Source organism: Dromiciops gliroides, chromosome 1, assembly GCF_019393635.1.
Source record: "Dromiciops gliroides isolate mDroGli1 chromosome 1, mDroGli1.pri, whole genome shotgun sequence".
Lineage (NCBI taxonomy): Eukaryota > Metazoa > Chordata > Mammalia > Microbiotheria > Microbiotheriidae > Dromiciops > Dromiciops gliroides.
Window position 1 is genome coordinate 421088039 of NC_057861.1, and position 20215 is coordinate 421108253.

The window sequence follows — 20215 nt, forward strand, 5'->3', positions numbered from 1 at the left end:
GTTCAAAGAGAAATGGGCACAAATAAAATAAAATAAAAATCGAATGAATGCTGTGCCCTTTATGCATGGGAAGTGAGTCTAGGCTGTCCAACTGATGATAAGGTAACCTTATCCAATATATATTGTAATTTTTAAGTGTGTTCACCCCCTAATTTCATAGGTTCGCACTGGATAGAGTGCTGAGCCTAGAGTCGAGAAGGTCTGAGTTCAAATTTAACCTCAGATACTAGCTGTGTGACCCTAGGCAAGTCACTTAACCCTGTTTTTCTCAGTTCCTCCTCTGTAAAATGAGCAGGAGAAGAAAATGACAAACCACTTCATTATCTTTACCCCCAGAATAGCTAGCCTCTTGCTTTGCCTAAAAGTTAATTGCTTGTCAAATTCTCACTGTCTCCTTTAAGTTTTATGGTTGAGATAATGGACTTGGGACAGTTCTGTAAACTTTGGGGATGGGGTCTGGGAGATATCCAGTCCCCCAGTAAGTTTTATTACTTGTCACATTTCTACCAATTAGCACTATTTACTTTTCTTCTGCTTAGTTCCCACATGCCAGCTACACCTTAGTTTATGGCCTGTAATAAAAAACTCCCCTCTCACATGTCAGAAACCCCAGTCCCTGTCATGGATTAATTGCAGTCAGATAAGGGAGTGATTTCTGCCTCCCTCTTTCTTTGACATTCCTCAGACTTGTACCCCTTCCCCTTCTCCCCTTTGTTCTTGGACATGTCTCCATACATGGATCACGAGCTGGGTACGCACCTTGGGTGAGACAGGATTGGATATTAGATTATGAGCTCATCCACCCTAGGTGTACATGGGGACAGTCCTTTTCAAGATTACTATAAAAACCTAGAGGATTGGGCATATATTTGCAAGACTTCAATGTGTAATTGGGTTTTGCCTGTCCTCATGAGGATGTAATAAATCTGTCTCTGCTTGACTTGGTGGTCTCCTCGAGTTATTTGGATAAACTGAGGCAGTTTGTCCCAAACACACCCCAAACCTGATCTTTAGGTTCCAGAAAGGAAAAGCATCTTCTTTCTTATAAAAGGGTTGGAATTCAAGAGCTAGTGGGATGACCCAGAATCAAGGAAGATTAATTTGAAAGGAGCTAAAATCTTGAGCAGTTGGAGACAGAGGGGATGCACTGGAGAGTGGGAAAGTAATATAGCTAAGAAAAATGGTATGTGTGAAGGCTTGCAAGTGATAGACATACTTGTCCTTTAGTATAAATCCTGCAAGTAGGCTTGCCTCCCTGGAGTGTAGAATACAAGCAAAGTAGTAGAAGAAATTAAGTTAGTCAACAAACATTAATTACTTAATATGTGCTAGGCATTGTACTGAGCCTTGGAAATGCAGAGACAAGAGCTTGAGGGACTCAGAATCTAATGGTAGAGATGACATGCGTAGAACTAGGTACAACCAAGCTAAATAAAGGGTTAATTTGAAATAATCAACAAAGGGAAGGCACTAGAATTGAAGAGGATGGAGAAAGACTTCCTGTAAAAAGTTAGATTTTTTTCTGGGACTTGAAAGAAGCCCCGGAAGCCAGGAGATCGAGTTGAAAAGGGAGAGTATTCCAGGCATGGTCTGGTTGGGTCTGGTTGGGGGATCGCCTTGGGGGTGACCTTTAGGATTTGAAGATAAGCCATTCCTAAGGAACTGAGAAGTCATTAACTGGTGGTACAACGGTGGTTGGATGTGGGGGTGACAGTTTCAGGGGAGGCCTTGAGGAAGTGGCTTTTGAAGGATATTCTATATGTGAGGGAAAAATCCATCCTCTTCTCAATCAGGAACTGAGCAGCGAAGTGACAAAGGCTCTTTATTTCATTCTCATGAGAAGGAGGCACTCTAGTGTGCAGCTAGTGGGTACCCAGAAAGGGGGCTCCCAGGCCCTGTTTTATACCCTAGTCCCTAACACAAATGGACCCTCCCCCTTTTCATCACTGGTGGGGTTACAATCTACGAGCAAAAACTAGCTAATCAGAATGCAGTATTCTCATCCCTCTTCCTTGTATGGGCATAACTCAGGAGTGGACCTTATACTTCCTTATATGGACACAACTCTGGAGCGAACCGAATTGAGGCCAGGGCTCCTTGAACCATGTGACCTTGCTAACCTGAGGGGGAGGAGGGGATCTGAGACCTTTGTCCTGCAAACAGGTCAGGGGGAGTATGACTGACTGTTATATCCACATTGAGAGGAGACAACTACCCATTTTCTCACACTATAGAATAAGTAAGCATGAGAATTTATTAGGTGAAAAAAGAGAGGAAAGATATTTTAGGTAAGCAGTGAGAAAACATAGGACTTGTTTGCAAGTGGTCTAGGAGTCTAGTTTGGCTGGAGCATCAAAGGCTTGGGGAGAAGGAGAAGAAAATGTTGGAGAGGAAGGGTGGTGCCAGGCTTCAAGGGGACCTTGAATGCATGCCTAGGAGTCTCTTGTTTTTTAAGCATTTCTTTTGTGGAAATAAATAGCTGTTCTGCCTTTGTTTACTACTACTTTGTTTATTGATCATCTTCTTTAGAAAAGATCCTATCAATCTCTTTTGGGGGAGACTTTACATAGAAACAAAACTAAGCTTTAAGAAATTTTCCCCTGGACTTTGGGTTGGGGGTATAAGTCAAAGCATACGAGATAAGACCTGAATCCTTTCTCTTTGGGAGTCAGGCTCCCAGAGGATTGAACTGGGTCTATTGGAGTCCAGATTAAGAGCCTCCTTGTGGGAGAAGAGCATCTTCTTTGTGAAAATGCGCCTATTATCTTCCCTGGTGACAATATAAGACTCCTTAAAGGCAGGGACTGCTTTGCATTAGTATTCCTGACCCCCAGAGCCTGACCTTAATAAATAGGACCTTAATAAATGCTTGATTATGGGATAAGGAACATGTTTTCTGATTAAAAAAAAACAGCAAAACACTTGTTAGAATATTGATTTGCATTTGCTATTGAATTATAGCTCCCCTAATGGGAAGAATTTTTACTTTCTACTTCCTCTGTCTCCTTTTCAGTGCTTATGTGCTAGGCATACAATAGGCACTCAGTAAATGCTTGCTCACTTGACTTTTTTTTTTTTGTGAGGCAATTGGGGTTGTGACTTGCCCAGGGTCACACAGCTAGTAAGTGTCAAGTGTCTGAGGTCGAATTTGAACTCAGGTCCTCCTGAATCCAGGGCTGGTGCTTTATCTACTGTGCCACCTAGCTGCCCCTAACACTTGACTTTTAATATTAAAGCACTTCTAGCATAAGGTGACCACAAGATCATATTTTTTTCCTCTTTCTTATCCATTTTCCCCCTCTACAACTCACAGAGGCTGCCTAAAGCCATGAGAGGTTGTGATTTGTATTGAGAATACCCACACATTGATGAAATCTTGAGTCTTTGAAATACTGAGACATAGCTTCAATGAAGACCTCCTGGGGGAAAAAAGGGATGGTTGCAATACTTTGCATCTCTTCCAAATATGGGATTTTTCCAGTACCAAATCCTGAAGTCAGAGAGGTAACAGCCCTCGCTGGAGTTTTTTTTTCAACTTTAATTTTCTGATAGTCGGATTCAGATCAACTTTCTCGCCTTGTAAATAAAATGGTCTTTCAGGATTTATAATGGGCAATATTAGATCTGGCAGAGGAGCCATTGTGAGCTTTTTTTCTTTTTATCCCACCATGTTCTTATAAATTGGTATTATTTTTCTTAACTCTTTAGTCTACCTCTAAAAGTCGCTGTTTTAGTTGAAGTCGTCCTTGTAATTACCAAGATTCTCAGGCCTCAGAATCACCCTCGTCTCCTCAGTCTCCCTCACTCCCACCCCCACAACTATCCAATTGTTATGTCTTGTTGATTCTTCTTCTACAGACTCCCTCACAACTACCCCCTTTTTGTACTCTATGGCTATTGCGATAGCTAGTGAAGTGATGAGAGGGGAATTGACTACAAGTATTAATGTACTCTTCATGCAGCTACCAAAAATAATCATGCTAATGTACATATCTCATCATTTAAATTCCCTGCTCAGAAACTTCCAGTGCCTCCCTTACCACTCTAGGATAAAAGGTAAACTCCTGAGCCTGAAATTTAAACCCTTATTATAAAATCAAACCAGCTATCTGGTCCCAACCTAACACTGGAGACTTATTTCAAATTATTCCTTTACATTACAATCAAAATGAACTATTAGCTGCTTCCTAGATTGGACATTCTATCTCTTGGCCCCATCCTCAAGCATATAATTCTTTCTGTCCTCTCTAATGTTCAGGTTTTTATTCTTTCTTCAAGGTTTAGCTCAGTTACCATTTCCTCTCTGAAGTTTCTTTCATCCCCAATTTATTAATGTTCTTCCCTCTTACATTAACTCTAGTTATTCCAACAACTCTAGTTATTTTATCTTTTCTTTTTTTTATTCACTCACTACCATTTTCTTTTCTGTGTATAATGGAGGAGATAACTCATATAGGGAGCATTGGTTTGTGAAATCACAAGAATGGTGATTGGAAGCCAAATGGAAGTTGAGTAACATACCTCTCTTAGTAGCAATGGCAATAGGGATTTGATTATGGCTTCCAGAGGATGAAGTAGGGAGGGGTGTTATTAGTTACCTAGGCAGGACAGATGACAAGGCAACTAGCATTTATTACCTACCTGCTATGAACTAAAGACAGATGGTGCAGTAAATAGAGTGCCAAGCTTGAGTCAGTAAGACTTATCTTTCTGAATTCAAATGTGGCCTCTGACACCTACTAGCTGTGTGACCTTGGGCAAGTCACTTAACCCTGTTTACCTGAGGTTCCTCGTCTGTAAAATGAGCTGGAGAAGGAAATGGCAAACCACTCCAGTGTCTTTGCCAAGAAAATCCCAAATGGGGTCTTGAAGAGTCAGATATCACTGAAATGACTGAACAACAACAGCAGAAGCAGCAGCAACAACAACAAAAACTACGTACTAGGCACTGGTGCTAAGTTCTGGGAATACCCCACCCAAAGGGCAAATTAAAAAAAAAAAAAGTCTTTGTTCTCAAGGAACTCATGATCTAAGGAAGGAGACAACATGAAATAACTACATTCAAACAAGATACAATCAAGATTAATTGGGAATGGTCTCAGAGTAAAGACACCAGAAAAGGCTTATTGCAGAATGTGGGATTTTGGAATTTGAAGGTGTCCAGAGAAGTCAGGAGACTGAGATAAGAAGGGAGTGTGTTCCAGGGATGGGATATAGCCAGTGAAAACTCTTAGAGTTGGGAAATGGAGTATAGTATTCAGGAAACAGAAGGAGGCCGGTGTCTCTGGATCAAAGAGTATATGAGGGGAAGTAAGGTTCAAGAACACTGGAAGTTATTCATTTATTTATTTACTTTTTGCGAGGAGATGAGGGTTAAGTGACTTGCCCAGGGTAACACAGCTGGTAAGTGTCAAGTGTCTGAGGCTGGATTTGACTTCAGGTCCTCTTGAATCCAGGGCCAGTGCTTTATCCACTGTGCCATCTAGCTGCTCCCAACACTGTGAGTTAGTAAAGTATCAGATTATGAAGAACTTTAAAGAAGCCAAGCAAAGGATTTTATATTTGATTCTGGATTAGGTCCCATAGTGACTGCTCCAGAGAGGAAAGGATGAAATCCTCTAGGGCCTAGTCTCTGGAAGCTCAGCATTCTGCTCAGTGTGGTGATTGGCAGGGAGGATGGTGAGACTAGAAATGCTTGATCAGTTTTTGTAGAATTTGATTGAATTGAATCTCTATTTTTCCCTGGTAAATCATGTTCATGAATTGATGTATTATTTTTTCATTTGTTTATATTTTCACCCTTTTCAGCCTTTTGGAATATGTTCTTTTTGAATTGCTACATGATGCACAACTTTTGTTTTATCTAAATCACCACTTTTTTTTTAAGCTTCAAGGAATATTTCCCAATATGGCTGAACTGGGATTTTGTGAACAAGCCTATGCTCACCCTTCCATACCCTTCTTATTTCTACAGATTATGATCAGCATTTCTTTTTAAACTATGGTCCTTTTAAAAAAATCCAACTTGATCAAAACTCAGTTTTGTCCCTTTGGTGATGATCATCTCTTCCTTTCACATTCAGGCTTAGATTCACTCTGGTTCTTCACATGTATGGTATCATATACTCAGTTTTCTTTACAACATCCTTCTAGTAACGAATGTCTTCCCACCACCCACATTATTTCGTTTTTGAAAAAGGTAATAGCTAGTCTTGTACTATAGGTAGGAAAAAATATCAACCCCATTTTAATGTTGAGCAAACAGCAAATCAAGGTCCCAGGGCTGTTCGGTAGCAGAGCTAAGATGGTCAGCATGATGATGAAAAGCAAAGCATTATTTCAAAGCATCGATCTTGTCTAACAGCATTTTACCGATCTCGAATTTTAATTCAAATTGAATTTCAGTGATACTTAGTATCATTCACTGGCATGTAATTGGTTTTCATCTGGTTTTAGAATCCATTCTCTAATTTCCAGGTGGAAATAAACATATATGCATATTTTATGTATATACACACATATAAGAACATTTTATGCAGTATTATACTCATATGCTTGCATCTTTACAAACACAAATAATGAGTCAAAAAATGATTGAATCTTTTATCTTTTGTTCCTCCTTCAGATAGTCGTGCCATTTTCCAACATCAAGAACAACAACGTGAAAGGTGGGAGAGAAACAATGTGTCAAAGAAAAGACTCTCTCGGAGATCTATCAGCAAAGAACGATGGGTAGAGACTCTGGTTGTAGCAGATACAAAGATGATTGAATACCATGGAAGTGACAGTGTGGAATCTTACATACTCACTATCATGAACATGGTATGTTGATGAATGTAATTGGAAATACTCCCTGTTGAAAAGTGAGAGAGGTCATGCTTTGGTTCCTTTTTTAAAAAATGGTTAATGTTAGAATATCACTTTGGGCTACTGGTGAGTTAGGAGAAACATCCAAATAAGATTGTTTTCCACTTAGAAATGAGATATTTAAGAAATGGGTTTTTTTTATATTTATATGTCTGTTAAGGTGAGAAAAGAATGCACAAATCTATTAATGTAATCCATCAAGTAACATAAGTGTCTAATATGTGCCAGGTACTCTGATAGGCAATAGGAATACAAAGACAAAAAAAAATGAATCAACCCCAACTCTTTAGGATGCAATCGTTTAAATAGATTAGACAGACCGAAAGATAGACAGATACAGCTATATATACACATACACATATGTGTGTATATACCTATATACACACTCACAGAATGAAGATAGATATAAATAAATACAAGGTAGTTATGGAGAGAGGCACCAAGAAGTTGAGTAAGATTAAAGTATCAAAATAATGTGGGGCAGCTAGATGGCACAGTGGATAGAGCACCAGCCCTGGAGTCAGGAGTACCTGAGTTCAGGTCTGGCCTCAGACACTTAACACTTACTAGCTGCATGACCCTGGGCAAGTCACTTAACCCCAGTTGCCTCACTAAAAAAAAAAGTATCAAAATAATAAGACAGAAATAGATATTTGAAAATTTACTTTTTTGAGGGTATTTTCTCTACTTTCTGAGTTTCATAGATATGAAAAAATGAGAGAGCAAATTGTTTTAAAATCCTGGAGATCTCATTTGGGTAACCATACACATGTAGTTTTACCCATCACACATTGATGTGCTTACTTTTAGCCTTAAAATAAATCGTGTGCATTATATCAATACTTAGACAGCATTTTCTCCAATGCCTTATTTTTTGTTTTGCGTTTTGTTTTTTGTTTTTTTGGCCGGGCAATGAGGGTTAAGTGACTTGCCCAGGGTCACACAGCTAATAAGTGTCAAGTGTCTGAGGCCAGATTTAAACTCAGGTCCTCCTGACTCCAGGGCCAGTGTTTTATCCACTGTGCCACCTAGCTGCCCCCTCCAATGCCTTATTATCATCTGAAATTGTTCCTGGTTCTTGGGGGCAATACAGAGCCCAAGTTCTGATAGGTCCTACCAAGATGGAAAAGCTTCCACTAAAAGTCTAGTGGTCAACTGTGTGTTATCAAAAGTCCTACTTTAATTGACAATGGCAACCAGCCTTCTACAAGGCCATACCCTTCTTTTTTAAGACTAAACATAGTTTGGAATTAGATTAGAGAAAGGATTAAAACTCCTGGCTTCAAAAACAAACAAATAAACCAAAAAAAACCCCTCACAGCCCAAATCTAGTCAAATCATTTAATTTTTCCAAAGCATTGATTATGGTTTAATATGAGGAAAAACTTCCTACCAATTTAACTTCCCCTAGGGTGGCATTGGCTTCCTTGGTAGGTGGTGGGGCCTCCTTTAAACGATATCCTCAGGGCAGCTTGGTGGCACAGTGAATAGAGCACGTCCCTGGAGTCAGGAGGACCTGAGTTCAAATCTGGCCTCAGACACTTAACACTTACCAGCTGTGTGACCCTGGGCAAGTCACTTAACCCCAATTGCCTCACCAAAAAAATAAAGAAAAGAAAGAAAAAAAGAAAAAAAGAAAAAAAGAAAAAAAACAATATCCTCAGGGATATTCCACAGCAGATTTTTATTCAAGTATAGGTTGAACCAAACATCTCTTCTCTGAGATCTCTTCCCAAAGACTGAAATTCTGATAATCTTTCAAATCTTCCTTTCCTAAAATGAAAAGAAAGTGAAAAGATAGAAGAAAAATGGAAGTGGGATATCAGACATTTCAACTTAAGCAGTTTACATTGAAATTGAGGGAAGATTCAGCTAGGAAAGCATCATCCTTGTTCACCCATTTGACAGAAAGTAATTAAAAATTTTAAATCTTCGAAAGTTCTGACTTGTTTTGTAGAAACAGTGTCAATGCACATTCTTCAAGGGGCATGGCTATTTGAATTTAAAATAATCTTGTTTCTGTGGATTCAGGAGATACCATGATACTTTCATGTTCTTAGCATCAAGAGCCCTGCTTTCTTGGAGTTTATATATGATTAGGCTAGTGTGAACTCAAGGAAGGATGTCCTTGTTAAATTATAAATGTTGTTAACATGTTAAATGGAGATGGGAAGCATCTCATAAGAGACTTGTCCATGAGTCTCCTTTACCCTCAGCCTCTTGGAAAACACATGTTGCTTCCTTAGTGCAGTGGACAGACTAGTTTGATAAGTTCCAGAATAAACTCCTCTTCTAATTCTTTCCAGACTGATGTCCAGTTTTCCCAGTGCCCCTTTTCCTCGGTTTTCCCAGCAGTTTTTTTGTCCTGCTTTTCCATCAAAAACTCAAAGAAAACAAATGCTTCCAGACAAATGCCATTTTGCAAATTATATGATTCAGATGGAGTGAGACATAGCTGAAGTGATGTTCATATATACACTCCCACTCATCAACTGGCTCACAGACTGGGTTGGATGAGTTGGGTCCCAGGAGTAATCTTGATGGATTAGAGGATGGTGAGCCAGGCCTCTTTATATCATTGGCAGCTCAGTCACATCTTTTCTTCAGACCAATCTTTGCATTTGTCCATGCTCCTGCTCCACCGCCTCCCCTTCTTAGCCATATTCCTTCTGCTCTTTCTGCCATACAAAACAGTCAATTATATCACTGGTTTGCTGTAGGGCATTAGGCTACAAGTGGAATCACCTACCAGTTCCTAGCCCCCACCCCCACCACCCCCACCACCACCACCATCTTGTCCTCACAGCTGGGGTTAATGTAAATCCCACCTTCAGGGTTAGGCCTATGTCAGACTGTGGAATCAATCCCACAGACCATCATCTTGGCATCACTAACCTTGTTTCTATTCCTGTTCTGATGTTGATATTGTTTTCAGAACCCAGGTTTTTCTTGCTTTGGTCAAATGACTGAGGCCCTGCTTTTGTTTGCAGTGCTGTATGTGAGGACCTTCCTACTTCCTTACTTGGCATTTTACTTCCTTTGGGACAAAAGTGCTACCTTTCTCCCTCCATTCATGCTGGGGGCTGGAGCCCTATGTTTGAACCTTGGTTCATATGGATGAATCTCTGCTATATGCTCCCAGACCATCTATCTGCCTTCCAGGACCTCTACAATGGAGGGAAGGCACAATGAAGCAGTAAGAAAGAACATTGAATCTGGAGTCAAATTATTTGGGTTACAATCCTGCCTCTAATGCTTATTAACTGTGTTACCAAGTCCCTTATCTTCCCTATGTTTTAGTATTTTTTCATTGACTTTTAAATTGAGGAATGTTGGCCTAAATAAGCTCTAAGGTCCTTTCCAGTTCTAAACGTAGGATGCTTTGACCCTGTGACCTGCCGCTGGATGTCCACAATGCTGACAGGCTTCTTGGCGGAACTTCCCACTTGCTGCTGGTATCAGTTCCTCCCTCTACCTACCCCACCCCTACTGCCCCATTTTCTCACTCTCCCCAGTCGATCTGCTGGTTTCTCAGTCCTGTCTGGGCTTCCCTGCTTCTGACCTGGATCTTGGTTTCCTCATTTGCAAAGTAATGGCCAAAATGTTCCTTCCAGTTCTAGATCTATGATCTTATAGAGTCCACTATGGGGGACAGCTAGGTGGCACAGCGGATAGAGCACCATCCCTGATTTCAGGAGGACCTGAATTAAAATCTGACCTCAGACATTTGACATTTACTAGCTGTGTGACCTTGGGCAAGTCATTTCCCCACCAAAAAAAAAAGTCCACTATGAAAAAGTTTACTATATGTGAGGCCCTATGCCAAATCATGCAGACTATAGAATATAGAAAAGACATAAGAAAACCAAACTTTATTTTGTCATTTGGTTCCTAGGAAACCCTTGTTTGAGGCCAGAAGTTTTGTTGAGAGTAACACTGCTTTTTTTTTTTTTTTTTTTACAAATAAACCAGTTAACAAAGGAGTAAAAATCAATCTCAAGACCTACATACATATCCTCTTGGAGCCTTGGAGCATAGCAGGTGTGAATGACAAGCATGTCTCTTGAAGAGTCAGTATGTTAAAATAAAGTAGAACATTAGATCAGTCAGGGCTCAACCTTTCAAGTGGCTAATGGCAAAACGGGCGATAAATTGAGTTAAGGAAGAAGGGCTAGAACAGAAAGGGCAGCTGTTCCTGAGCCTGTCATCATTCACCAAATAAAAGTCAGGCTTTAGATAAGTCATTTATCCCATAGGGTGGAATGTGCTATTGTCATGTCTCACTCTTTCTCATGCCACAATTTATCATCCGGGTCTCTGATGGTGTGAAAAAGGTAAGCCTTTTTTAAGGTGATTGTCATCAGAACTGATTCACATATTTTCCTTTCTGAAATTATTTGTTGAACTTGAGCTACAATTAATTTCTTTCCTCTGTGTTGTAGGTCACTGGATTATTCCATAATCCAAGCATTGGCAATGCCATTCATATTGTGGTGGTCCGGCTCATTCTACTAGAAGAAGAAGAGGTAAGAGTATGTTTTTCTTTACCCCCTACTTTGGGCAGATGGCAGAGGGTGGGGGGGGGGTGATTTGGGAAAGTGTAATGGGATAGAACAGACCAAGCTAGGTGGGGCATGGAGATTAGATAATAGGACAGGCAGAAAATGTAGCAGGAGGGTGTTTAGGTAGCAACTGGAAAGAAAAAACAAACAAAAAACTGACATGGAACCATCTATCCCAGGAAAATTAGTGATATATTATTATATACATATCATATAATTATGCATTTTGATTATAATCTATAATCTGTATTATGGTTATATATTATAATTATCTTCTAATTTTACATCATAATAGATCATATTAGAGTATCATAGATTTCAAGCTGGAAGGAACCTTAGGGGACATCCAGTCAAGCCCCTTCATTTTACAGATGAAGAAACAAAAAACCGGGGACATTAAGTGATTTGCTTTAGGTCACAGTTAAGTGACAGAGCCAGGAGCCAAACTTGGGTCTTATGCCTACAAATTCAGGTCTTCTTCACAATGATTCATTGCTTCTCCATAGGCTGAAACAGAATGCTATGGTAGAGGTTAAATAACTTGCCCAGAGTCACATAGCTAGTAAGTGTCTGAGCTCATATTTGAGCTTGGGTCTTCCTGACTCCAGGCTCAGGGCTTCATCCACTGGCCTACTAGCTGTCTTTAAAAGAAAGAGAAGGGGCAGCTAGGTGGCACAGTGTATAGAGCACCGGCCCTGGATTCAGGAGCACTTGAGTTCAAATCCTGCCTCAGACACTTAACAATTACCAGCTGTGTGACCCTAGGGAAGTCACTTAACCCCAATTGTATCACCAAAAAAACAAAAAACAAACAAAAAACCCCAAAAGAACAGTGAACCAAATTTCTCAAGAATTAATGAGAATAATGGGGAGGTTAGCTGGATTTCAATGTCAATATCAGTGAATTAAAAAAAAAAACACCTCTGATTTTGTATCAACAAAGGCAACATACTTTAGTGCAGAGGAGTGTCCAACAATGGTCCTGAAAGCCACTTCCATGGAGTCTGCCAAATGTGGCTGAACCAGATTAAGATGTAATATCAAAATATTTAACAAACTAAATAAAAATTCAGTAAAACATAGGTGATGTTAATTTGTGGTTTTCTAAGTTAATATGTGGCCTAAAGGGATCCATTTCTTTTTGAGTTTGACACAACTGGTCTAATGGATCTAAGTTCAAGCCATACTTCATACCTAACCAGCTGTGTGACTCTGGGCCAGTTACTTAACCTCTCAGTGCCAGCAATTAAGATTATAAATTACAGAGCAGGTTGATGAAACTTCTCCATCAGAATATTCCCTATACTAATGAAATCAATCATTCAAAAAGCATCTATTAAACATCTTTTGTACACCACACACAGGACTGTCCCCCCCCCCAAACAAACAAAATAAAAGCAATTGAAACAATAGACATTGAGTCCATAATGTGAGAGTTGATAGTCACCCTCTCCTTTGTCTAGGTAGGACCACATATTTGTTGTGCTTCTGGGCACTACATTTTATTGTAGGGCATTGACAAACTGGGGGTTTTCTAGAAGGGGGCAAACAGGATGGTAAGAAGTCTGGGATCTGTGACATTTGAGCATCAATTTAAATAGCTCTCAATTTAAGTATTTTTTGAGTATCAGTTTAAAAAATTGAAAATCCTTATCCCAGAGAAGAGGAAACTTAGTAGGGGCATTTTCCATTGCTTGGGGTCTTCAGAGAGAGGTTGTATGTTTGCTTGCTGGAGATGTGGAAGCAGTTCATATTCAGGTATTAAGTTCGACTAACTGACTTTTGAGGTCAACTCTACAATTCTTTGAATTCATGCATGTATATATGTATGTATGTATGAGTGAGTGAATGAATGAATGAATGAATGAATGAATGAATGAATGAATGAATGAGCATTTCCTCAGGGCTTACTAGGAGCTGGGGATACAAATAGAAAAGTAAGAAAGTTCTTATTCTCAAGGAGCTCAAATTCTAATTGGGGTTGATAGTATATAGGAGGATTCACCCACAGGGTGGATGGAAAGACCTAGATGTCCTTAGGGTGCATCACTAACTCAGATAGCAATGTATGGTGATGGTCTGGAGTTCATAGTTTCAATGGAGATGTTGATAGTGACTTCTTTCTCATTTGTCAGTGTACGCAGCCATGTCTGCTCAGCAGGGTAGGAGAGCCTGGAAGGGTCCAGCCAACTGGTATTCAGAAGGGAAGAAATAGGTCTGGTGGGTCTGAGTGACTTGGAGATTTTGGTTCTCCTCCCATGGGGCTTAGAGATTGGGGGTGGGGGTGGGTGGGATCAATGTCCAACCGGGAAAGGATAAGGGGGAAAGGTCATTGGCAGACAGTTTATGGGAGAAGAGTACCCTGTGACTCCTCAGTGTTAGAGGGTGGCCTGGGAGGAAAATTCAGAGCATTCATGTCAGACAGTTTCAATTTCATCAGTACAGTGAAAATAAAAAATCCACACAGATCATAAACTGAAAGCAAACAGGATAGCTTTGGAGTAGGGCTTTAAGGAGAGTGGGAAATGTTTAGAACTGAGATTAGACGAGACCAGCACACTCAGTTCCTTCATTGATCAAGCGGTGTTTTGAAAGCCTGGGACTTGGGTGCTTTGCCTGAACACTGAGTCAGAAGCTTCCTCTGAAGCCCAGATCCCCTCTGGAAGCTGATTCCTTCTCAAGTCCATTTTGCATTCTGTTCATGAAGAATTTGTAGGTGCTTTCCATTTTTCTTTAATTCACTTCTTTGTTAACTTATACTTATTAAGCATCTCTAGTGTGCCAATCTGACTGTTCTAGTCACTGAGGGATGTACAAATACTTAAGACAGAGTTTCTTGACCTATTTTTAGGTCATGAACCCTTTGGAAATCTGGTAGAAGCCTGTGGACCTCTTATTAAAATGTTTCTAAATGCATAATATATACAAGATAACAAAGGAAACTAATTATATTGAAATGCACTTATGAACATTAAAAATAATAAATAATAAAATCAATATTGAATAAATAAATAATGAATGGATAATAAAGAATAAAAATAATAAGTTCACAGACACAAACACCCCCAGCTGGGTTAAGATCCTCTGATTTAGAATATGGTCCCAGCCCTCAGAGAATTTATAATCTAGCACAATAATCACAATAAGTTAAGGTGGAGTGTGATAAATACATAAAACAGGTACAGATAAGTGCTATAAGATTTCGGAGAAGGGAATGATCACTTCCAGCTAGGAGAAAAAGCCAAAACTTTATGGAAGAGATGGCATTTGAACTGGGCCTTGAACTCTAAATAGGAGTTACACAGGTGGATGTAGGTGAGGAGATCATGCCAAGTCCTAGTTGTGAACAAAGGCAGTTAAATAGGAAAGTATGGGGGCAAGTTTGGGAATTGATGAGTCATCTGATTTTGATAAATAGTCCCATCTTTTCAAGCACATAACTAAATTATAAATGTGAATTAAATTAACGTGGAAAACACAGAAAATGAGAGTAAATCTCAGTGCTAGATGAGTTTGTGAAATGGAAAAGGAGCTGCCTGGGTGTGGAAGGTGCCTAGTCAGCAAGAAAGCAAAGCAAAGGTTTTAGGCCTTGTTTTGTGGGAGAAATTAAACTCAATAATCATTTGCTGTAGCAAGTTCCTCTATCACAACCTGACTAATGTGGAAATGTTTTTGCATGACTACACATGTATAACATATTTAATTGCTTGCATTCTTGGCAGGGGGGAATGAGGAGGGAGGGAGGAAGAGAATTTGAAACACAAAGGTTTAAAAATTGAAATTAAAAATTGTTTGTACATGTAATTGGGGAAAAAATAAAATTCTAAATAAATGTAGCAAGTTCCTCCTATGTGCAAGACACTAGTCTAAGGTCTAGAGGATATATATATATATATATATATATATATGGTAAAGGCCCTGTTCTCAAGGAACTTATAATCTAATGGGGGGGACACCTACAGACATAATTAGGATTTAAGGAAGGATGAGACAAGTGCAAAGAATTGTCTCTGGCAAAGAGCTCTGATATTTGAGAGATTGCTTTCAGTTGGAGTAAAGGCTGGCATTGGGAGTTGACAGAGAAAATATCATAGGGAAGGTGATATAAGAGTTGGACATAGAGACAGGATTTGAGGTGAGATGGGAAGTCCACTCTGGTATGAGAGAGAAAGGGTGAGGAAAGTCCTGTAGACAGACTAGGAATAAGAACAAACCTGATCTGGCAGGAACAGAGAATATATAAAAGGGATAAGTAAGTGAAAAATGAGGCTAGACACATAGATTGAGGAAAGATTGTGGGGGACGTTTAATGTTACAGTCAGGAGTTGATAATTTATTTGATAAGAAATGCCTGCTGGGGCCTGATCCTAGTGCATTCTCAAGGTCACTGGGGGACCAATGGAATATGGTAGGAGAAGAAGCAAAGGAGATGTGATTGCAGCAGCATGTTTGGGAGAGGACTTGCCAGTGGAGTGTGGATTAGAGAAAAACCGTAGAATCATATGATTACAAATCTTAGACTTATGATTAAAGAGCTGAAAGAGAATTCAGAGGCCACCAACTCCGATCCCTTTATATTACATATGAGGAAACTGAAGCCCAGAGAAGTTAAATTATTTGACTAAGGTCAGAGGTCATAAGTAACAGAACCAAGAGTCAGATGTAGGTCTTAGGCTTCTTAATTCAATGCTCTTGCTATAGTACTAGTGCTTCCCTGGAAGGAATAAACATTTATTAAGTGCCTACGAGGTGCCAATCATTGTGGTAAGCTGGAAAGGACTTTAGAGACTCTTCTAATCCTCTCATTTTACAGATAAAGAAAGTGAGACACCAAGATTTTAAATGACTCATGTATGATCATATAGTTAGTGTCTGAGGGGGAATTCTGACCAACACTGAATCCAGTGCTTTATCTACGACTAGTTGCTCATAACTTTAAAATTGAGTTTTGGACTTATTGAATTTGAGATATCTCTGGAATATGTAGTTTAAAATGTCACAGTAGAAGAGAATAGGTAGCAGTGCAACATTGTGAATGAAACCCAGAAGGTGTTAGAAATGGACAAGGAAAAAATGTTGGGAAAGGATTTTTTGTAGGAAAAAAAACCTTTACCTGGTACAACACTCACAGGATCCCTTAGGGTACTATGGTTAGTTTGGCTTCTAGGGTTCAGGTCTCTCTGAGCTTCCCATCTCTGCAAATGTGGGAGAAGAAAGAAGTAGCCTCATTAGGACAGGGAGTAATGGTGGTCAGCTCTTGGGGTGCATGGAAATTTATTTTGATTTGGGGACCCTACCTTTAGGCTGAGATTAGAAAGCCTTAGGCCCTCAGGGTCTCTTCTGTGTGGGAGGTGCTGGTGCCCCTCCCCCTCTGCTTCAGCTGAGCCAAAAAGCCCCGTGGGCTGTATAAGACGGCAGGTCAGACAGCTGGGGGGAAAAAGCCCCCAGCTCCCTCCTAAGCGGAGCTATCCAAGAGATCCGGGGCTCGTCCAGGCCGGGGCTCTGGCATAGCCTGTGCTGAGGCATATGATGCTTGAGCATACCCCCCCAGCCGCAGTCCTGGCTGGCGGATTAGCTTGGTGTGTGGGTGCAGAAAGCCCTGAGATTTGAGTGGAGAAAAGGAAAATATATAGAGAGACCTGGGAGTTAGATTAGGAGGGGTCAAAGGCGGCAGGGCGGCAGACGAGAGACGGGGGCTACAAGGATGCAGGAGAAGGCTAAAGGACTAGGAGCAAGGAGGAAAGGCTGGCGGACAAGATTAGACGGGCGGCAAAAGAGAGGCTGAAGGGCAGACTGATGGAGCAGACAGACAGAAGGTCAGTGAGAGAGAAACATAGGGGTTCAGTGGTGGCAGTAAGGAGAGGAAAGTTAGAAGCAAGGGGATTTACAAAGTGAAAGGGGCTCAGAGTTAGAATAAAGGACCCGAGTGTCCTAAGGCAAGAGGTGGCTAAGGCCCTTATTGTATTAAAGAAGTTCCAGGTGCAGCAGGTGGGAAAGAGACATACCGCAATGCAGTCAGGTTGTACATTTTATTTCCCTGTATTCTTAATTTTAAATAGTATCCCATAAATAAACTCTGCTTTGATTATTTAGTTAAGAGGCTTCTTAATCTTTAGCTTATCAATTTGGGAGCAGTGTGGTGGAACTTTATAAACGGCCCGTACTAAGTTAATAGTAGTCAGATAGCCAAATAGTCAATAGTCCCAGATTAAGTACCCCAATCAAATTAGTCCCCCCAAATTAGGCTAGTCAGTCAAAATATTTCTATAGGTGGATGGGAAAACTGGCTTACCACTGCTTCCCTGACAGTCACCTTGGCTTATTTTTCCATCCAAAACCATTTTTCTAAAATTAAAAAAAAAATAAAGTCAAATCAAAAACAGAAATACTTTACAAAAAGATCTTTATATTCCAATCTCCAGAATGATCACAGTGCTTGGCAAATATCATTCTCACCCAGGCTTTTATTAAATCTCAGTGATGTGCGGCTCAGAATTTGACAGCAAGGGCATCTTCTTTTACAACCACTGTCCACTCAGTGCTCTGTTTTCATTTTCTTGATTCACAACAAACAGCTCACCCACCTCTTCACCTTCTCATCAAGGTGACAGTTCTTACAACAGCAATCGGCAACAATTTTAACACTAAAATAATGTAGTAGATAGAGATCAAGACAGAGCAAGAGAGCTGCATGTATAAACGACAGCTCCAAATAATAGAAAGACCTCTCAACATAGAATCAGACCAGCTCTGAGGCTTAATAACTGTGTGACCTTGGGACAAGTTAGTTTACCTCTTTAATAAGGTTTAATTAGTTTTATGACTAATTTTTTTAAAGTTAGTGGCAGTTACAAAAAAGGTAAAAACCTCCTAGTTCTAAGCCTAAACATGCACACATATATACACATACATTATGTTAACAAGACTCTATGTGTATATGTAAATATTACTTTCATCTCTGACCTTCTAGAGCAATATACTCAGACAGCTAGATTTGAATTTAGGAGATTTTTATTCTAGTTCTCTTGACTTTTTACACTCTTGATCTCTGCAACTGCTGTGAATTCAATTATAATCTCTATGCATAGGATTCTAAGATCTATATATCCAGCCCCTATCCATAGCCCTCTCCTGAATTCCAGTCTTGTATTACTAATTACTATTTGAATTGGTTGTCCCACAGGCATCTCAAACTCAATATGTTCAAAACCCAACTTGTTATCTTCCCCCTTCCACTTCTCCCAAACCCTTCCCTTTCTCTGAGTTTTCCTATTCTTGTCAAGGGTACCACCATCTTCCCAATCATCTAAACTTACAGAATTAGTGTCATCCTTTATTCCTCAGTTTCATTCACCTCACACATCCAACCTGTTGCCAAATATGTTATCATTTTTGCTTTTACAATATCTCTCATACACAGCCTCTTCTCTATCTACTCATAGTGACCACCCTTGTTGAGGCCCTCATCACCTCTTACCTGTACTATTACAATAGCTTTCTAATTGGTTCTCCAGCCTCAAGTCTCTTTCCTCTTAAATCCATCCTCTATTCAGCTGCCAAAGTAATTTTCCTAAAGCATAGGAGTGACCAAGTCATCTCCCTACTCAATAAACTCTAGTAGTTCCCTGTTACCTGCAGAGGGTCATCTATTAAGTCTCCTTTTTAGTATTTAAAGTTCTCTACAACCTAGCCCCTTGTTGTTACAGCATTTTTGGACTACTGCGATATTTATAACATTTTGAGCTCATGGAATAGGGACAGTTTCCACATCTAGCACAGGCTTGGGTGATGGGGATAAAGGAACTCAGGAAAGCCCAGTGAGGTGCACTCCCTCTTTATCCCCCTTCCATCCTTGTCTCTGAGGCTTAAACATATAATTTTATTCCATATGTATTATATAATAATTAAAATATATTATGTGCATAATGTTTTAAATATACACATAAATATGTAATTTGCCATTCAGTTATTTCAGTTGTGTCTGATTCTTTGTATTTTCATTTTGAGGCTTTCTTGACACAGATACTGGAGTGGTTTGCCATTTCCTTCTCCAGTTCATTTTACAGGTGAGGAACTGAGGCAAACAGTTCCTCACACAGCTACTGTCTGAGACAGGATTTGAACTCATGAAGATGTCTTCCTGATTCCAAGTCCCGTTCTCTATCAACTGTGCCACCTACCTACACTATAAATATATATGTGTGTGTACATATATGTACGCATATATAAACATGAGTGTTACATATATGCATGTGCACATGACTGCCTGCATATACATACATGTGTGTACATGCATGTGTATACACACAAGTCTGTGTATGTATGCATGTTCCTGGTTGAGGAAAATGATGGCTTACATTAAAATCTCTGCTTTTAATTCTCCTGCTTATCTCCTTGGGCTTGTTTAGAAATCTGTCACAGTTAGCTGTACTGGATTGCTAATGTCCCAGGAGGTGGTGGGGAGAAGCTCTGCTACCACTCCATTTTCCAGTCTTATACCAGAAGCTGGATGGGTCTTCTTTCTCCAGAGTCAATAATCCCCCACCAACAAAACACACACCAAGAATAGCAGCCACTACTGTATTTTATATAGCACTAGAATAAACAGTGACAGAGAAATTGCAGGGAGGGAAGAGGAATCAGGTTGTACCCTCTTGCCAAAAGAAGCAGGGCTTTCCTGTACTAACTCCTGCTCATTGAGAAGTGAAATAAAAAGTCCAGGGTAGTGTTTCAGTTAAGGATGGCTGTCTTTTCCCCAGCTCAGAGCCATGAGAGTAAGGATTTGC

At 39.9% G+C, this 20215-nt stretch overlaps 1 protein-coding gene across 1 annotated transcript in view; it reads left to right on the forward strand.

Annotated features, from left to right (window-relative positions):
• The window catches only part of ADAMTS12 (ADAM metallopeptidase with thrombospondin type 1 motif 12), a 569738-nt gene that overhangs the window by 308379 nt on the left and 241144 nt on the right, over positions 1 to 20215 (forward strand). The window contains 2 exon segments of the mRNA XM_043975705.1: positions 6626 to 6822; positions 11310 to 11393. Of these exon segments, the coding sequence (XP_043831640.1) occupies positions 6626 to 6822; positions 11310 to 11393 (281 nt within the window).